The 21,541-nt window shown below is 46.0% G+C and overlaps 1 protein-coding gene across 2 annotated transcripts in view; it reads left to right on the forward strand.

Annotated features, from left to right (window-relative positions):
* Positions 1–21,541, forward strand: part of psen1 (presenilin 1) — a 97,561-nt gene that overhangs the window by 13,370 nt on the left and 62,650 nt on the right. For both annotated transcript variants that reach the window (XM_038781739.1, XM_038781748.1), the window contains one exon: positions 7,131–7,366. In XM_038781739.1, coding sequence (XP_038637667.1) covers positions 7,131–7,366 — 236 coding nt within the window. The remainder of the gene's footprint in view (positions 1–7,130; positions 7,367–21,541) is intronic.

The following is a 21,541-nucleotide window of genomic DNA, read 5'->3' on the forward strand; positions in this document are numbered from 1 at the left end:
ACAAGAATGATCCAGATTTGATTCCTGGCTTATATTAAGTTCGTCCAGAGAGGTGCAGGCAAGTAAAATGGAAGAATTTGACAGCTGTTATCTATCTACCTAAACATAAGCAAGACTGAAGATGCTATTGTCACAAGTAGGCTTACATTAACACTGCAATGAAGTTACTGTGAAAAGCCCCTAGTTGCTAGCTCGGGTACACAGAGGGAGAATTCAGAATGTCCAAATTCCCTAACGGCACATCTTTTGGAAGTTGTGGGAGGAAAAACTCGAGCACCCGAAAGAAACCCACGCAGACATGGGGAGACCGTGCAGGCTCCACACAGATAGTGATCCAAACCCCCCCCCCGAGCTCCAGTGTCATGATGAACAATAACACTACGTGCAAGGGGATGGTGATCCTCCTTGGATTTGTCTCTGTAACTACTTCTCCTAAATAGATGCAAAAGCTTTTCTCGACAAGGGACAATCTGAATTCATGGAGCAGTCATGATAAGGTAGATGATTAACAGCACAATTGGTTGTAAACTGCTACGGTATGATTGCGTTGTGGAAACCTGGCTGCATGACCAAAGCTGGGAACTGAATATAAAAGGGTATTCGATATTTAGGAAGGACAGGCAAAAAGGGAAAGGAGGTGGGTGTTAGTTAAGAATGAGATTACTGACCGGTTGTCGCTGTACGCGGATGATTTACTGTTGTACATCGCGGATCCGGCGGGGGGGGGGGGGATGCCAGAGGTATTGAGGATACTTGGGGAGTTTGGGATTTTTCGGGCTATAAGCTCAACGTGGGGAAGAGTGAGCTGTTTGTCCTGCACCTGGGGGAGCAGGAGAGGGCGATGAGGGAGCTCCCGTTGAAGAGGGACACATCTTGGTGTCCAGATAGCTAGTAGCTGGGGGGCCCTGCATAGCTAAACTTTTCGAGGCTGGTGGAACAGATGGAGGAGGAGTTTAGGAGGTGCCACCTCATTGCAGAACTAAGGCACAGACGGGCGGGCGGGGTCCAGTCAGTTAAGATGACGGTGCTCCCGAGGTTTTTGTTTCTCTTTCAGTGCCTTCCCATCTTGATTCCGAAGGCTGTTTTTAGGAGGGTAAATAAGAGTATTCTGGGGTTCGTGTGGGCACGGAAGACCCCGAGAGTGAGGAGGGTATTCCTGGAGCGAGGCAGGGAGGTAGGTGGTTTGGCGTTGCCCAACTTGTGTGGGTACTACTGGGCTGCGAATGTGGCAATGATTCGTAGGTGGGTGATGGAGGGGGAGGGTGCCGCATGGAAGAGGTTGGAGGCGGCGACCTGTGTGGGCATAGGGGGGAAGTGAAGGCCTCGGTTTGGGCCCTGATACGGGGCAATCACCGGTTTGCCCCAGGGAGAATAGATGGTGGGTTTTTGAGTTGGCATAGGGCAGGCATCAGGCGGATGGGGGACCTTTTCCTTGATGGGAAGTTTGCGACTTTAGAGGAGTTGGAGGGGAAGTGGGGGTCTCCCCCCTGGGAATAGTGGGGTAGCATCGGAGCTTGGAGTGCAAGAGGCGAGAGAGGCCGGTATCCTTGCCTTTGCGTCTCTAGTAGCCCAGCGTAGGATTCTTTTCTACGGTGGAGGGACTCAAAGCCCCTGGGCCCGGAATCCTGGATTAACGACATGGCCGGGTTCATCAAACTGGAGAGGGTCAAGTTTGCCCTGAGGGGGTCGGTACAAGGGTTCTTCCGGCGGTGGCAGCCCTTTCTCGATTTCCTGGCGGAGTGTTAGAGGGTGGTCAGTTTCAGCAGCAACCGGGGGGGGGGGGGTTCTGTTAAGGGGGGTTTGTTTTTTTGCGACTATATGTTTGCTACTTTCTTTTTTGTTATTAATTTATTGCTTTGTATTGAGGGGGGGGGGTTTCTTTCTGTTTATTTCTATGCCTTGTTTATTTTATTGTTGGGAGAACATTTGTTGTATAATTTGAATAAAAATTATTTTTTTTTAAAAAAGAATGAAATTCCCTAAATATTGAGAGGATATGGGTTCAAAATCTAGATGGAGAATCCGTCTGGGTGGAGCTAAGAAGCAACAAGGGGCGTAAAACATTAGTGGGAGTTGTCCATAGGCCTCGAACCAGTAGTGGTAATGTCGGCGATGGCCATTTAAAAAGGAAATTAACGATGCAACAACGGTGCTATAGTAATCATTGGTAACTTTAATCGACATATAGAATGGGCAAATCAAATTCGCAATAATGAGCCAGATGCATTCCTGGAATGTATTTAACATGTTTTTTTGTTTAGGCCAGTACATTGAGGAACCAACTAGGGAACATGCTATCCTAGATTTGGTGTTGTGCAATGAGAAGGGGTTAATTAATCTTGCTGTGCAGCAAAATCCTTTAGGGAACAGTGGCCTTTTTAAAAAATATAAATTTAGAGTACCCAATTATTTTTCAATAATGACCAGTTTTAGTGTGGCCAATCCACTTAACCTGCACATCTTTTGGGTTGTGGGGGTGAAACCCATGCAGACAGGGAGAATGTGTGCAAACTCCACACGGACAGTGACCTGGGGCTGGGATCGAACCCAGGTCCTCAACAGCATATGCTGACCACTGTGCCACCATTCCGCCCTAGGGAACAGTGACCTAACATGGTAAATCCTTCATTAAGATGGAAAGTGAAGTAGTCCAATCCAAAACTAAGTATTAAATCTAAACTAAACCTATGAGACATGAGTTGGCTAAGATAGATTGGAGAACTTCATTAAAAGGTCTGATGGTAGATGGGCAATGTCTAATTTAAGGAACAAATGTTCCTTTTCTGGTGTAAAAACACAACTTGTTACCACACCCTGGGCTAATGTGCGGTTGATTCTAGCCCCACAAACCCAACACAAGTGAATTAATCGATAGTTTGTATAAAATTTGCAGAATCTTTGGCCCTTTGACTGTTCAATAAATTATAGCTACCAGGTTTGTAAGTTGAACACAACCTTATTTATAACAGAAATAAAGTTGAAATATGCAACAATAACGGTCAGCTAATCTATGCCCCCCCCCCCCCATTAACTGTCCCATCCTCTACCCAAACACACACAAGACAGGCAGGAGGAGGAGTAAAATAGTAAGGATTAAAATGAACAGAGATGAGTATCCTTGTTTCTGATGTTGATGTTGTTGCAGTAGGCTGCCTTTCAAGGATGCTTGGGAATCAAAGCCACTGGTGAATTGTTAGTGAGGATTTTTTGACAGAAATATTCAGTGCTTCCAGACTGTAGAGTTTCCTCTGGGTGAGTTACTTTTTTTTATTACCCTGGGCCTTCGATCAAAGCAACAGTTTGATTCTTGATCTCACCACCTCCCCAGCTCTAGCCTGTGTTTTTAAACTTTGGTCCGGTCTCACCAGAATGTTCCCCAGCTTTACTGAGGAAATGGAGTATTAGATGAACAGCTTCCACAAGAGTTTAGAGAAGTCTGTTAACATTTCAGGGAGAGAAACCCAAGGAGTTCCCTCAAGCTCTGCTTTGAGGAATTTTAAGCACTCAGGCTACATAGGCTGGCTGGATCTGTTTTCTGGGAGAGAGCTCCAGCAGAGGTGTTGCTCTGCTGTTGGATTTGTTAAAACTGAAAGCAAGATCAATCCTCCTGACTTGGAGAACATTCCAGAATAGTCAGCACCAATCAGCATAGAGTATCCGCAAAGACTTGGCAATTTGAGCCAGCTCATTGGCTGCCAGCCAAGTCTATCAAGATGCGTCATCACTGGTGTCAGAACACAACAGCCCATCATACCTTGTTTTAGGGACCAACCCTCTGTTTGCCATCCTCTCGAATGAAAGGTGAAGTCCATCTTAAAGGCATAGGCACATTAATTGTCCATGTGCAAAAATTGAAATAGAGTAACAAAAAAGGGACAAACTGGAATTGACAGGACAATTCTTACAAACTAGGAAAGTGGCCCAAACATGGCTAACAAAAGAAACTAAGGATAGTGTTAGTACGAGAAAACTTGCAAGTAACATGAAAGCAAACTGTAAAAGCTTCTCTAAGTATGCAAAAAGAAAATTAATGAAGACAAATGTCCAAACATTTCTTCCTTACAGTCTGAAATGGGATACGGCAGATTGGTGGTTGGTAAATGTAATCCCGCTATTTGAAAAAGGAGGGAAAGAACAAGCTATTACAGACTGGATAGCCTAACATTTGGGCCAACATTAGGAGCAGCAAAATTGCTGGAGTCTATTATAAAGGATGCAATAACGGGATACTTAAAATATTAACGGGATTAGACAATGTCTACACTGGAAAGTGAAATCCTGTTTGACAATTCTACTGGAGTCTTTGAGAATATAACTAATGGAATAGTGTGAACCAGTGGATGTAGTGTACTTGGATTTTCAGAAAACATTTGATAAAAGTCCCACATACAAGGTTAGTGTGCAAAATCAAAAACACATGAGGTAATACATTGGCATGGATTGAGAATTGGTTAGCAGACAGGAGGAATAAATGGGTCTTTTTCAGAGTGGCAGGCAGTGACTCGTGGGGTACTGTAGGGATCAGTGCTCGAGCCTGAGCTATTCACAATATGTATTATTCACAATATATATCAATGATGAGGTAACCAGATGCAATATTTCCAAGTTTGCTGACAACATAAAACTTGGTGGGATTGTTAAGAGACATCAAGGCAATTTTTGATAAGGTGAGTGGACAAGTAGGTACATGGAATATGCAGTATAATGTAGGTAAGTGTTAAGCAGGAAAACAAAATGACAGTATTATTTAAATGGCGATAGATTGGGAAATGTTAATGTACAAGGGGACCTGGGTGTCCTTGTACACCAGTTACTGAAAGCAGGCCTGCAGTTACAGCAAGCAGCTAGAAAGGCAAATGGTATGTTCATTGTAAGAGGACTTGACTACTTGAGCAAGGATATCTTCCTACAGCTGTACAGGGTCTTGGTGAAACCATACCTGGAATATTAAGTGCTCCAGTTTAGTTATCATTTTATCTGAGAAAGGGTATAGTTGCCATGGAGGAAGTGCAGTGAAGGTTCACTGAATCCTCGAATGCCAGGATTGTCGTACAAGGAGTGTTTAGGTTGACTGGACCTGTATTCAATTGACTTTAGAAGGAGAGGGGATCGGATTGAAACTTAGAAAATTCGGACACAGCTGGACAGACTGGTTGCAGGGATGTTGATTCTGGCATGGCATTGAGATTGAAGATCAGCTATGATATTGAACGGTGGCGAAGGTTCAAAGAGCTGAATTACCTACTCCTATTTTTTATATTTCTATGTTTCTAAAATCACAACAATATGAATCATAGGATGATTACAGCATAGTGTCCGAGTTGGATCTCTGTATAAATCTACTTGCCTTTTCTCAGCACAGCTTATCAACATTCAGATCAAACACCTTAAATAGCGAAATTTTCTAGCAAGATATTTGTTTGAACATGTCACCAGCTTGGAGAGATCGTTTATGTACAGAGATTATTTTGTACTGTTGTTCAACAGGTGGAAAGTTTGTGCTTGTCAGAAACTAGTTGTTCCATTGGCAGAACAGAGACTCTTCCTGTTTTAACTAGTTTTGAAAAGCTGCATCTTCCATTGTTGTATCTAATTCCCAAGAGCAGGTTTTCTGCTAATTTCTCCACACCCTTGTGGTCCTCTTCCTCCTTCAGTTCCTAAGAGCCTCCCATCTTTCAGCTACAGTGAACAATATGACGAGGGAAAAGAATACAGGAGGTGATTGCCACCTTCCTGTTTGCTTCAAAGAAACACAAGTCCTCTTCCTGAAGGACCCTCCACCTATAAGCAGCTGTTGTCCCACAAAGTCCCTCTTTCATTGTGTTCCAACATTGACTGTGGCTAACCCTGAGCTTGGAACCCTTACCTGGGCTTTAGGCAATTCTCAAAAGGACAGGGAGGACCATCTCCAATGTCTCAAATGAACTTGCTACCCATTATTGCTAATTTCATTTTCTGCTATTTGCTATTGGTGGTAATAGTGGAACAGACCAGTTCCTTGAAGACAGTTATTTTGTGCTTGGAGATAATTGTGTTACAATGGAGGTATTTTGTGTTCACTGGTTCAGGCTTGTTTAAATGATTTTTCTTGTGGTTGTCAAGGCCAGGGTTCAGTGAACTTAATCATCCAGTGTATGATAAAGGACTGAACTTTCCTCAGCAGCTTCTGCTTGATAGTCTGATTGTGATGTTAAAGTGGGAACACATGCCACATTTTCTATAGATGAGCTGTCCAATTCAAACTTTTGTTCTGGTCCTTTCTAACAGAAAAAATTAAAAGTACAAAGTCCCGTTGAAGTGGCAAACACTCCGTCTGAGGGAAAAGGGTTAAAATGCATTACAGTTTGGTGCTGTATTGTTGTCAAATTACACAACAGTTTATTGGTCTTGAGAAACCTCTCCTTTGCTTGCTGACTATTGCAAAACCACTTTCTGCTAAAGAACAAGATGTCAGGTATCTCTTAACTTCTGTTCTCAGACTACAAATTCTATCTTTTTATTATGATTTTAATTAATGAACAATTTAGTTCCTAAGGCTAGTGCTTGTAATGACTGTTTTGCTATCTTTGCGGCCTACCTATTGAGGAATGTGTTCAGTAGTAGAAGGACTGTTTCCTCGGGTGGATGTAGCTGTTACAAGGGGACATAACTATAAGATTCAGGGTGGGAGATATAGGAGGAATGTCCGAGGTAGGCTCTTTACTCAGAGAGTGGTTAGGGTGTGGAATGGACTGCCTACTGTGATAGTGGAGTCAGACACTTTAGGAACTTTCAAGCGGTTATTGGATAGGCACATGGAGCACACCAGAATGACAGGGAGTGGGATAGCTTGATCTTGGTTTCGGACAATGCTCGGCACATCATAGAGGGTTGAAGGGCCTGTTCTGTGCTGTACTGTTCTATGTTCTATGATTCAGACTGACTAGTCACACCAAACATGAAAAAAATCAGATCATTACCTCCTTTTCTGCCCTGCCCTCCCTCAATTGCCTTGTATGTCTCCCATCTCCAATCCTTCACACTTTAGCATTGAGATTCTGAAATTGTCTAGTTTTTTGTTGTGAGCTAGTTTCTTTTCATGGTTACACTTATTTTTTTACAACTCCAACCCTCAAACAATCTTTTCACAGTCCGATCTTGCTCGCAGGAGGCTGAGTGATGAGGAACCTTGTCAGGAGAGCAATGGCCAATCTCAGAGTGCCACGCGGCAGACCCAGGAGGAGGATGAAGGGGATGAGGAAGAGCTGACTCTTAAATATGGGGCCAAACACGTAATCATGCTCTTTGTGCCTGTCACCTTATGCATGGTGGTCGTAGTAGCTACCATCAAATCGGTCACATTCTACACACGGAACGATGGCCAGTTGTAAGTATCCTTCCTCTTGTATTTTTCCCTCTTTTGGGGGGATGATTTGCCTGTGTCACAGGCCAAGATGTTTTAATGTGGAATTTTATGTTTTCATGTGAATTTGGATGAAAGCATGACGGAAAAGTTGCGAATTTCTTGTGTGCTTAGGATGGTTTCCTGCATCAAGGTGTCCTAGAACAAGCAAGGGGGAACTTTGTATTGCCTAATGATCCAGATTTAGTTAACATCCTGACATGGCATGAACATATTGTCAAGTTGCAATCGTGATCAGTGAAACAACTATTAAGAATCTAGATAGGGCAGCACGGTAGCATGGTGGTTAGCATAAATGCTTCACAGCTCCAGGGTCCCAGGTTCGATTCCCGGCTGGGTCACTGTCTGTGCGGAGTCTGCACGCCCTCCCCGTGTGTGCGTGGGTTTCCTCCGGGTGCTCCGGTTTCCTCCCACAGTCCAAAGATGTGCTGGTTAGGTGGATTGGCCATGCTAAAATTGCCCGTAGTGTCCTAAAAAGTAAGATTTGGGGGGGGGGGGGGGGGGGGGGGGTTGTTGGGTTACGGGTATAGGGTGGATACGTGGGTTTGAGTAGGGTGATCATTGCTCGGCACAACATCGAGGGCCGAAGGGCCTGTTCTGTGCTGTACTGTTCTATGTTCTAGATAGAGGTAAAGTTGACTTCAAAGGGATGAAACAGTCTGTCCACAGTAAGCTAGCAATTGAACAACTAAGCTAATCTATTAATGGGTATAATTTAATGTGATACAGAACTAGTTTATATCCCTAAAAGACACGAGAGTTACTTGCCAGCAACCCCCCTCAATCATTCCTCGTGCGTCAGTCCCGCCATCCCAGGAATCAGTCTGATCAACCTATGATCAGCTGGAAATTTTAATGCACTGATTAGGAAATTGGCTGAGTGGCAGAAGACTGTGTAGGGATAATGGACTGGTACACGAATCAACAAGCTGTAATTCGTGGATAACTGCAAGAATCTCCTGGGCTGTATCTATTTGCTCAATATATTTGTTAACTTAAATGATGGCACAGAAAGCCATGTATCCAAATTTTGTGGTCACAAAGGTAGGCAGCCCTGCAAGGAATACAGATAGCAGCATTAAATTAGAGGGCTATTGATAGGATTTTGTGAACTAGTAAACTGATTCTACTGTGGGCAAATTGACACAAAAATGATGGATATAAAATGTCATAACAGATGCAGCAAATAAAAAGGCAAAATGGAATACTGGCCTTTGTATTTAGGGGACTAGAATTGTAAGGGGGATTTGGGTTTGTTTTCATGTGTACTAAGGTACAGTGGAAAATATTCTGTGTACAGTCCAGGCAGATCATTCTGTACATGAAAAGAAAATGCAATAATAGGGCAAACATAAAATACACAATGTGTACATAGAAAGGTTAGTGATAGTGTTAGAATTAAGTTTTTAAGGAGATTATTACGGTTATAGAAGATGCAAGAAAAGGATCTGAGAGAGCTCGCAGAGAGTCACCATGCTGATCTTGGTAGATGTTTTGCTTCAGCTATGCAAAGCTGTGGTTAATCTAAAGCTGAAGTACTGGAAGTAGTTCTGAAGTTGTATTGGCCTTGGAGGGAACAGTGTCTTTTTAATATAATCTTTATTGTCACAAGTAGGTTTACATTAACACTGCAATGAAGTTACTGTGAAAAGCCCCTAGTCGCCACATTCTGTTGCCTGTTTGGGTACACAGAGGGAGAATTCAGAATGTCCAATTCACCTAACTATTAGTGCCAAGAACATAGAAACACAAAAAAGGTGGTTGTTAAATCATAATTCCCCCAATATTTCAGTCGATGAATAAATATATTTTTTAATCCTTGCCTTCCATTTTCCCATCCCTTTCCTATTCCTCTGCTCCCAAATGGAGTGGTGACAAAAAAACTTATTGGGAGAAGTCAACAATATCGCAAGGTTAGGTTTTGTTGAATGGGCCTCACGGTAGCATGGTGGTTAGCATCAATGCTTCACAGCTCCAGGGTCCCAGGTTCGATTCCCAGCTGGGTCACTGTCTGTGTGGAGTCTGCACGTCCTCCCCGTGTGTGCGTGGGTTTCCTCCGGGTGCTCCGGTTTCCTCCCACAGTCCAAAGATGTGCGGGTTAGGTGGATTGGCCATGCTAAATTGCCCGTAGTGTAAGGTTAATGGGGGGATTGTTGGGTTACGGGTATACAGGTTACGTGGGGTGATCATTGTTCGGCACAACATCGAGGGCCGAAGGGCCTGTTCTGTGCTGTACTGTTCTATGTTCTATGTTCTATGTTCTATGAAAGTACAACTATTTCACACTTATCTTCTGTGTTGGACATTGCTTTTAAAAATTCATTCATGGGATCTGGGTGTCGCTGGATAGGCCTGCATCCATTGCCCATTTCCAATTGCTCTTGAGAAGGGCAGCTTACTTGAATTCCAGTTAGCTATTACCATGCATTCTGAACCTATCAATAGTTCTAACAGTTGGGATCCTGCAGGTTTCAGAACATGGAGAGGTTGCTAAACATTACTTCCTCAATAAGTCTGTTGGGACGGGTCCCGGATCTGGAGGTGGGAGGTCTGATCATGGGGGGGGGGGGGGGGGGGGGGGGGGGGTGGGGTGGGTGGGGGGGGGGGGGGTGGATCCTTCACTGGACGGGCAGGAGGCCGGAGGTTTGTGAGGGCACGGGCGTACTCTTTCTTCTCCCACGTACATAGGGTCTACTCTCGGATAGATTTCTTCGTGGTGAGTAGGGGACTGATTCCAAGAGTGGAGGAGGCCGAGTATTCGGCCATTGCAATCTCCGACCACGCTCCGCATTGGATAGAGTTGGAGATGGGGGAGGTGCGGGACCAGCGCCCGTTGTGGCGGTTGGATGTGGGGTTGTTGGCGGAGGAGGAGGTGTGTAGGAGGGTCCGGGCAAGTATTGAGGGGTACCTCGAGGTGAATGATACGGGGGAGGTTCAGGTGGGGGTGGTCTGGGAAGCCCTGAAGGCAGTGATTCGTGGGGAGCTGATATCCATCCGGGCACACAGGGAGAGGAGTGAGAGGGATAGACTGGTGGGAAAGATGCTGGAGGTAGACAGGAGGTACGCAGAGGCACCAGAGAAGGGACTGTTGGGGGAGAGGCGCAGCCTGCAGGCTAAATTTGATTTGCTGACCACTAGAAAGGCGGAGGCACAGTGGGAGGAAGGCACAAGGGGCAGTGTACGCACATGGTGAAAAGGCGAGTAGGATGTTGGCTCATCAGCTCCGCAAGCGGGATGCGGCTAAGGAAATTGCTGGAGTGAGAGACAAGAGTGGGAATGTGGTGCGGAAGGGGGTAGAGGTGAATGAGGTCTTCAAGGACTTTTACGGGGAACTGTACCGGTCGGAGCCAACGGGGGAGAGGAGGGGAATGGAGAGGTTCCTCGGCGGGCTTTCTTTCCCGAAGGAGCAGGTGGAGGGGTTGGGGTGCGCCGATTGAGCTGGTGGAACTAGTTAAGGGGATCGGGCAGAAGCAGTCAGGGAAGGCACCGGGGCCGGATGGGTTCCCGGTGGAATTTTATAAAAAGTTTGTGGACCTAGTGGGCCCCTTGCTGGTGCGGACACTTAATGAAGCGTGGGAAGGGGGGACTTTGCCCCCGACGATGTCACGGGCGCTGGTCTCGTTAATTTTAAAGAGGGACAAGGACCCCCAGCAGTGTGGTTCATACAGGCCCATATCTCTCCTCAACGTAGATGCCAAGGTGCTGGCAAAAATCCTGGCCACCAGGATAGAGGACTGTGTGCCAGGGGTTGTACACGAGGACCAGACAGGTTCTGTGAAGGGAAGGCAGCTGAACACGAATGTGCGGAGATTGTTGAATGTTATCATGATGCCGGAGATTGAGGGGGAGGCAGAGATAGTGGTGGCGCTGGATGCGGAGAAGGCCTTCGATAGAGTGGAGTGGGGGTACTTATGGGAGGTGTTGGGGAGGTTTGGATTTGGTGAAGGGTTTATTAGATGGGTGAGGCTGCTATATGAGGGTCCGATTGCGTGCGTGGCCATGAATGGGAGGAGGTCGGAGTACTTCCGGCTCTTCCGAGGGACCGGGCAGGGTTGCCCCCTGTCCCCCTTGTTGTTTGCACTGGCAATCGAGCTGCTGGCAATGGCGTTGAGGGATTCAGAGAGGTGGAGAGGTTTGGTGCGAGGTGGAGGGAACATAAGGTGTCGTTGTATGCCGATGACCTGTTACTGTATGTGGCGGACCCGGTGGGAGGGATGCCGGGGGTGATGGAGCTGCTAGCTGAGTTTGGGACCTTTTCAGGTTATAAACTAAATTTAGGCAAGAGTGAGGTGTTTGTGGTGCACCCTGGAGACCAGGAGGAAGGAATTGGTAGGCTCCCGCTTTAGGTACCTGGGGATGCAGGTGGCCAGGGACTGGGGGACTCTTCACAAACATAATTTCACCAGACTTGTAGATCAGATGGAGGAGGAGTTCAAGAGGTGGGACATGCTGCCATTGTCGTTGGCGGGGAGGGTGCAGTCCGTCAAAATGACGGTGCTTCCGAGGTTCTTGTTCCTCGTTCAGTGCCTGCCCATCTTTATCCCCAGGGCCTTCTTTAGGAGAGTGACTAGCAGTATTTTGAGCTTTGTGTGGGCACATGGGACTCCGAGAGTGAAGGTGTTCCTGGAGAAAGGGAGGGATATAGGCGGGCTGGCACTGCCCAACCTTTTGGGGTACTATTGGGTGGGTGGCCAATGTGTCAATGGTGTGTAAATGGGTGATGGAGGGGGGAGGGGCAGTGTGGAAAAGAATGGAGATGGCGTCATGTAGAGGTACGAGCCTGGGTGCCATGGTAACGGCGCCGTTGCCGCTCTCCCCTAAGAGGTTTACCACAAGCCCGGTGGTGGCGGCGACCCTAAGAATCTGGGGACAGTGGAGACGGCATAGGGGGGAAACGGGGCTCGATGGAGGCTCCAATGGGTGGCAATCATCGGTTCATCCCAGGGAACAGGGGTGGCAAAGGGTGGGCATCAGTAAATTGAGGGACCTGTTTATTGGGGGGAGGTTTGCAGGCCTGGGGGATCTGGAAGATAAATTTGGGCTTCCCCAAGGGAACATGTTCAGATACTTGCAGGTAAAGGCGTTTGCTAGGCGACAGGTGGAGGGATTCCCTTTGCTGCCCTCGCAGGGGGTGATGGACAGAGTGCTTTCGGGGGTGTGGGTCGAAGAGGGGAAGGTGTCTGACATCTATAAGGTAATGCAGGAGGTGGAGGAGCTGAAGGCTAAATGGGAGGAGGAACTCGGGGAGCAGATAGAGGGCGGGACTTGGGCGGATGCCTTGGAGAGAGTTAACTCTTCCTCCTCATGTGCGAGGCTTAGTCTCATCCAATTTAAGGTGCTGCACCGGGCCCACATGTCCGGGACTAGGATGAGTAGGTTCTTTGGGGGTGAGGACAGGTGTACCAGATGTTCGGGGAATCCAGCGAACCACGCCCATATGTTCTGGGCATGCCCAGCACTGGAAGAATTCTGGAAGGGGGTGGCGGGGACGGTGTCGAGGGTGGTTGGATCCAGGGTCAAACCAGGGTGGGGATTCGCAATTTATGGAGTTGCGGTAGAGCCGGGAGTGCAGGAGGCGAAAGAGGCCGGTGTCCTGGCCTTTGCGTCCCTAGTAGCCTGACAAAGGACCTTGCTGCAGTGGAAGGATGCGAGGCCCCCGTGTGGAGACCTGGATCAGTGACATGGCGGGATTTATAAAATTGGAAAGGGTCAAATTTGCCCTGAGAAGATCAATACAAGGGTTCTATAAACATTGGCAGCCTTTTCTGGACTTCCTGGCTCAAAGATAAGTATCTTGGTCAATAGCAGCAGCAGCAACCCGGGGAGGGGGGTGATCCTTATTGTAGTTTCTATTATGTAACTTAATATTGTGTTAATTTGCGTTAATATGATGTGTTGTTCATGGAGGTGGGGCGAATGTTTATGATTGCTAATATTATTATTTTTGGTATTTTATTATGGTTCGTTGTTGTATAAATTCAAAATTTTTCAATAAAAATTATTTAAAAAAAAAATTACTTCCTCAATAACTCTTTACGAATATACATTTTGGTTTATACATGAATAAATCATTTATTTAGGAAGAAAGACGGACTTAATGATTTTTGCTCTTGCCACAAGTAGGCTCACATTAACACTGCAATGAAGTTTGTGAAAAGCCCCTAGTCGTCTCACTCGTGCCTGTTCGGGTACACGGAGGGAGAATTCAGAATGTTCAATTCAGCTAACAAGCATGTCTTTCGGGACATGTGGGTAGAAACCAGAGCACCTGGAGGAAACCCACGCAGACACAGAACATACAGACTCTGCACAGACAGTGGCCCAAGTGGAGAATTGAACCCGGGTCCCTGGTGCTGTGAAGCAACAGTGCCAACCACTCTGCTACTGTTTACCAGAGTGATACCTGGATTCCAAAGATTAAATTCTGAGGTGATACTAAACAAACTAGGGTTATAATCCCAGGAATTCCAAAGACTGTGGGGTGTTGATTGAAGTTTCAAGATATTAGGAGAAACATCTAGGGTAGGTAGGGGAAAGCTGTCCCTGCTGGTTGTGGAAACCTACAACAAGGGAGCATAGTATGAAAATTAGAGCCAGATCTATCCGAAGAAATTGAGAAACACTTCTGCACATGGTTTATCTTTTCTGTAGACATCAGGGGATGCTCGTTCACTTAGCTTTAAATCTGATTTAAAGAATTTTGTGAACCAACGGTATTGAGGGATTTGGGGTCACGGTATATGTAGTTGGGTCACAATGGTCTTATTGAATGGCAGAATAGGGGCTGGCTGGCTGGCCAAGTTCTGTCCCCACGGTCCTAGTTAACATTTTTGAGGTCAAATTCCAGGTGTAGTGGTATTTGGGTTTTTTATGTATTTATGAATGAATACAGAGTATTCAATCCAATTGAGCTGTTGCTTATGCTCCACACGAGCTTCCTCACACTTTGTCTATCAGCATATTCTTCTATCACTTTTTCTCCCTCGTGTTTATCTAACTTTCCCTTTAAATGCACTTCATGTCAACTACTACATGTGGCAACAAGATTCAGGTTTTCACCACTCTGTGAAGGTGTTTCTCCTGTATTCGCTATTGGGTTGATTAGTGATTCATATTTAACACACATTTTTGGACACCAAATATAGACAAAAGATCTTGATGTGTTTCTGCACTTTTTTTTATAAATTTAGCGTAGCCAATTATTTTTTTCCTATTAAGGGGCAATTTAGCGTGGCCATTACACCTAACCTGCACATCTTTGGGTTGTGGGGGTGAAACTCACGCAGGCACGGGGAGAATGTGCAAACTCCACACAGACAGTAACCCAGGGCCGGGATTCGAACCCGGGTCCTCAGTGCTGTAGGCAGCAATGCTAACCACTGCACCACCGTGCTGCCCCAGTTTCTGCACTTGAGCTTTTATTGTGTGAAACACTCTCCTTCATTGAGTTTGGGGATAGTTGAATGATGCAAGGACATGGAATGAAAATTAAGCTTGGCTTATATTTTATAAAGGTTATTTGCAATGAACAATAAGGGCTTCATGTTTTGAAATAGGGAGCAGTGTGTAAAGTCCAGTTCACAGGTGTGTTGCACTCTGCACATGAGTAGTTCATGGCATTTATATAGGGAGCGGTGTGTAAAGCCCAGTTCACAGGTGCGTTGCACTCTGCACATGAGTAGTTCATGGCATTTATGGTAACAGATACTGAGTGACAATCTTTAAAACAAAAGCAAAATACTGAAATATAAACAGAAAATGCATCTGTGGAAATAGATAGATAGAGAAATACAGCACAGAACAGGCCCTTCGGCCCACGATGTTGTGGCGAACTTCTGTCCTAGGTTAATCATAGATCATAGAATTTTGGACACTACGGGCAATTTATCATGGCCAATCCACCCAACCTGCACATCTTTGGACTGTGGGAGGAAACCGGAGTACCCGGAGGAAACCCACGCACACACAGGGAGGATGTGCAGACTCCACACAGACAGTGACCCAAGCCAAAATCGAACCTGGGACCCTGGAGCTGTGAAGCAATTGTGCTATCCACAATGCTACCGTGCTGCCCTTAAGAACAAACTAATCTACATTCCATTATTCTACCCTAATCCATGTACCTATCCAATAGCCGCTTGAAGGTCCCTAACGTTTCCGACTCAACTACTTCCACAGGCAGTGCATTCCATGCCCCCACTACTCTCTGGGTAAAGAACCTACCTCTGACCTCTCCCCCTATATCTTCCACCATTTACCTTAAATTTATGTCCCCTTGTAATGGTTCGTTCCACCCGGGGAAAAGTCTGTGACTGTCTACTCTATCTATTCCCCTGATCATCTTATAAACCTCTATCAAGTCGCCCCTCATCCTTCTCCGTTCTAATGAGAAAAGGCCTAGCACCCTCAACCTTTCCTCGTAAGACCTACTCTCCATTCCAGGCAACATCCTGGTAAATCTCCTTTGCACCTTTTCCAAAGCTTCCACATCCTTCCTAAAATGAGGTGACCAGAACTGCACACGGTACTCCAAATGTGGCCTGACCAAGGTTTTTTACAGCTGCATCATCACCTCACTGCTCTTAAATTCAATCCCTCTGCTAATGAACGCTAGCACACTATAGGCCTTCTTCACAGCTCTATCCACTTGAGTGGCAACTTTCAAAGATCTATGAACATAGACCCCAAGATCTCTCTGCTCCTCTACATTGCCAATTAACCCTGTATTCCGCATTTATATTTGTTCTTCCAAAATGGACAGCCTCACACATGTCAGGGTTAAACTCCATCTGCCACTTCTCAGCCTAGCTCTGCATCCTATCTATGTCTCTTTGCAGCCGACAACAGCCCTCCTCATTATCCACAACTCCACCAATCTTCATATCATCTGCAAATTTACTGACCCACCCTTCAACTCCCTCATCCAAGTTGTTAATGAAAATCACAAACAGCAGAGGACCCAGAACTGATCCCTGCGGTACGCCACTGATAACTGGGCTCCAGGCTGAATATTTACCATCCACCACCACTCTCTGACTTCTATCGGTTAGCCAGTTCGTTATCCAACTGGCCAAATTTCCCACTATCCCATGCCTCCTTACTTTCTGCATAAGCCTACCACGGGGAACCTTATCAAATGTCTTACTAAAATCCATGTACACTACATCCACTGCTTTACCTTCATCCACATGCTTGGTCACCTCAAAGAAGTCAGTAAGACTTGTAAGGCAAGACCTACCCCTCACAAAACTGTGCTGACTATCCCTAATCAAGCAGTGTCTTTCCAGATGCTCTCAAATCCTAACCCTCAGTACCCTTTCCATTACTTTGCCTACCACCGAAGTAAGACTAACTGGCCTGTAATTCCCAGGGTTATCCCTATTCCTTTTTTGAACAGGGGCACGACATTCGCCACTCTCCAATCCCCTGGTACCACCCCTGTTGACAGTGAGGACGAAAAGATCATTGCCAATGGCTCTGCAATTTCATTTCTTGCTTCCCATAGAATCCTTGGATATATCCTGTCAGGCCCGGGGGACTTGTCTATCCTCAAGTTTTTCAAAACACCCAACACATCTTCCTTCCTAACAAGTATCTCCTCGAGCTTACCAGTCTGTTTCACACTGTCCCCTCCAACAATATGGCCCCTCTCATTCGTAAATACTGAAGAAAAGTACTCGTTCAAGACCTCTCCTATCTCTTCAGACTCAATACACAATCTCCCGCTACTGTCCTTGATCGGACCTACCCTCGCCCTAGTCATTCTCATATTTCTCACGTATGTGTAAAAGGCCTTGGGGTTTTCCTTGATCCTACCCGCCAAAGCTTTTTCATGCCCTCTCTTAGCTCTCCTAATCCCTTTCTTCAGTTCCCTCCTGGCTATCTTGTATCCCTCCAGCACCCTGTCTAAACCTTGTTTCCTCAGCCTTACATAAGTCTCCTTCCTCTTAACAAGACATTCCAACCTCTCTTGTCAACCATGGTCCCCTCGCTCGACCATCTCTTCCCTGCCTGACAGGGACATACATATCAAAGACACGCAGAACCTGTTCCTTGAACAAGTTCCACATTTCACTTGTGTCCTTCCCTGACAGCCTATGTTCCCAACTTATGCACTTCAGTTCTTGTCTGACAGCATTGTATTTGCCCTTCCCCCAATTGTAAACCTTGCCCTGTTGCACGCACCTATCCCTCTCCTTTACTAAAGTGAAAGTCACAGAATTGTGGTCACTACCTCCAAAATGCTCCCCCACTAACAAATCTATCACCTGCCCTGGTTCATTACCAAGTACCAAATCCAAATGGCCTCCCCTCTGGTCGGACAATCTACATACTGTGTTAGAAAAGCTTCCTGGACACACTGCACAAAGACCACCCCATCCAAACTATTTGATCTAAAGAGTTTCCACTCAATGTTTGGGAAGTTGAAGTCACCCATGACTACTACCCTGTGACTTCTGCACCTTTCCAAAATCTGTTTCCCAATCTGTTCCTCCACATCTCTGCCTATAGAAACTCCCAACAAGGTGACTGCTCCTTTCCTACCTCTGACTTCAACCCATACTACCTCAGTAGGCAGATCCTCCTCGAACTGCCTTTCTGCAGCTGTTATACTATCTCTAATTAATAATGCCCCCCCACCCAAACACCACCGCCACCTCTGGTGTTTTAATGTTTCAAGTTGATGATTGTTCACACCAAAACTGCTGGTGAACTGCGCACCAAAAATGATTTTGATAAAAGGTCATTTACCTGAAATGGTAACTGTTTCTCTCTCCACATATGTGCCTGACCCACTTGAGTGCTTCCAGCATTTTATCTTATTGGGACAATTTTACCCAAGCTGATTCTGTATAGAACATAGTGCAGAAGGAGGCCATTCAGCCCATCGAATCTGCACCGACCCACTTAAGCCCTCACTTCTACCCTATCCCCGTAACCCAATAACCCCTCCTAATGTTTTTGGTCACCAAGGGCAATTTATCCTGGCCAATCCACCTAACCTGCACGTCTTTGGACTGTGGGAGGAATCCGGAGGAAACCCATGCAGACGCTGCACACGGTGACCCAGTAGGGAATCAAACCTGGGACCCTGGCACTGTGAAGCCACAGTGCTATCCACTTGTGCTACTGTACTGCTTCGCACGTATATTTTGCCCTGCACTGAATTTAAAATATAAAAATAAATTTAGAGTCCCCAATTATTTCCAATTAAGGGGTAATGTACCTACCCTCACATATTTTTGGATTGTGGGGCTGGAACCCACGCAGACACTGGGAGAATGTGCGAACTCCACATGGACAGTGACCCAGGGCCAGGATCGAACCCGGGTCCTCGGCACGTGAGACAGCAGTGCTAACCACTGCTACCCTATTGAAATATTGTGGGCAGTTCTGATAGCCATGCCATTGGAAGGATGTGATTGCACTGGGATGCAGAGGAGATCCACCAGGATGTTGCCTGAGATGGAAGGTTTCAGCTATGACGAGGGATTGGATAGACTGGGTTTGTTTTCTTGAGGCTGAGGGGGGTGAGTAGAAGTATACAAAATTGGGAGGCATAGATAAGGTAGATCATAAAATATTCCCCATGGCAGAGGTGTACAAGGCCAGAGGTCATAGGTGTAAGGTGAGGAGTAAGTGGTTTAGAGGGATCTGAGGAACCCAGTGGGGGTGAAAATATGGAATGTGCTGCCTGAGAGGATGGTGGAGGCAGGGACACTAACAACATTGTAAGAAGCATCTGGGCGAGCACTTAAATTGTTATGGCACAGCAGGCTATGCCGCCCCCACCCCAAACCATCCAATACACATTGCCACAACAGGACCAGCCCCACGTCCCAACAGGAGATTGATAGGAAGGAAACCCTCTTTTGAGTGGGACCACCACCTACCACCAAATAAACCATATTCAGAAATGCTGTTTTTTTTTTAAATTGAGGCTATCAAGGGATATGGAGCAAGGGCAAAGTAAATTAAGATCATGATTGAATGATGGAAAAAGATCAAGGACCTGAATGTCGTTCTCTTGCTCTTGTGCTCTACGGGATCCGGATTGTAATTTAGATACAAGTGTTCAGAAAATCATCAACCAATCTGCCTTTGGTTTTATGATCATGGAAGACTGCAGTGTGAGAAATGACTAGATTGTTCCAAGATTTCAGTAAGTCCAATTAATTGTCACGAGGGGAGTGTTTTGGACTTTGGACAGTGCAGCTGGAGGTCAGTGTTGCAGTTGCTACAGAGCAGAGGAAGATGATATAAAAGGGGAACTGGATGAGTGGAAACGGTGTCTGCAGTGGAATTATTGGAAGGTGATCGAATGTGGAATCTGAGAAATCGGGATCTTGTTGTCAATGAGTCACATCCCTTCCCCTTTGTGTTCTCCCCTCATTTACTGGCTCTATTTGTTTGAAATGTTAACAGTTCCAATGAAAATGGATAAAATGTTAATTTTCCATTCAGCCCATGTCTGCACTTACCATCTGAAAGCTCCCTGCACAGGTGCACTCCCCGCCCTATCCCTGTAACCACCTACCTGTTAAACATAACACTTCCTCTTCTGAATTTGGGACTGTATATATGTTAGATGTATTTTGATCTCATTCCGATGTCCACCAGAAGATGGCACACTTGTTATGCCTGTAAAATGAATTGAATTTTATTTTAGCTCCAGCACCCACTTGACCCTCTTCTCCAAACAGATTTTGTATCAGAACATAATGAACTTTACTGGTAAGTTTTAATAATAAGGATTCTTACCTAAATGATCCCAAAGGATCTAGTCTCTGACCCCCCTCGTTTCTCACCTCCATACTGCCTCTCACATCATCCATACGCACATTTGTTTCTACATATATTTCTACATATATAAGGATGACACCCAATTCTACCTCGGCATCACCTCGCTCAACCCCTCCACTGTCTCTAAGTATCAGACTGAATATCCAACATCTCTAGCATTGGAGGAGCAGGAGCTTTGACTGCAATATTGAGAAGACCAAAGCCATTGCCTTCGATCCAACAAGCGCTGATCCCTCGCCACGGTTTCCATGTTCAATACCATTCACAACTCCTCAGTAACTGAAGCAGTCCACGCCAATGTGCAGCAAGACCTGGATAACATTCAGGTGGGACTGATCATAGACATAGAATTCACAGTTCAGAAGGAGGCCACCTGGCCCATTGTGTCCGCACCGACCCCTGGAACGAACACCCCACCCAACCCCTTTGGTCACTAAGGGCAATTTAGCATGGCCAATCCATCTGACCTGCACGTCTTTGGACTGTGGGAGGAAACCGGAGCTCCCGGAGGAAACCCAGGCAGACTCCACACAGACAGCGACTCTAACTGGGAATCGAACCTGGAGCTGTGAAGCGGCAGTGATGACCACTGTGCTAATGTGCCACCCCACGATAGCACAGCATCAAGTAAAATTCATGTTGGGCATGAATACTATTGGACATTTACCATCTGCCAACAGGACAGGAAGCTAACCATCTTCTCTTGACATTGTGGTGCATCCAAACGGATGGGGTAGAAGCTAGGAACAGGAGTAGGCCATCTGGCTCTTCAAGCCTGTTCAACCATCAGTATAATCATGGCAGATCCTCAGTCTCAATGTCATTATTCCGGCTTTCTCCCCATTTACCTTGATGTCATTAAAATCTAAAAATCTATCTCTTTCCTGAATATATTCGATGATTTGCGCCTCCACAACCTTCTCTACCTGTTTGAAGCAATTTTTCCTCATCTCAAACTGCCTCCATTTAGCTCCTCAACCAGGGAAAACATCCTTCCTGCATCTAGTCTGTCCAGCCCTGTTAGAATTTTATAAGTTTCAATCGGATCTGCTCTCACCCTCTAAATTCCAGTAAATGCAGGCCCAATGGAACCAATCGCTCCTCATAGGACAGTTCCACCAACCCCATATCAGCCTAGTGAAACTCCACTGCATTCCCTCGATGGCAAGTGTGTCCTTTGTTAGATAGGGAGGCCAAAACTGCATGCAATACTCCAGGTGAGGGCTAACCAATGCCTTGCATAACTGCAGTAAGACTTATGAAGTCAAGTTCTCTTGCATTGAAGGCCAACAAACCATTTCCTTTCGAGTTGGCTGCTGCACTTTCATTGACTGG

Source organism: Scyliorhinus canicula, chromosome 2 (assembly GCF_902713615.1).
Source record: "Scyliorhinus canicula chromosome 2, sScyCan1.1, whole genome shotgun sequence".
NCBI classification, from domain to species: domain Eukaryota; kingdom Metazoa; phylum Chordata; class Chondrichthyes; order Carcharhiniformes; family Scyliorhinidae; genus Scyliorhinus; species Scyliorhinus canicula.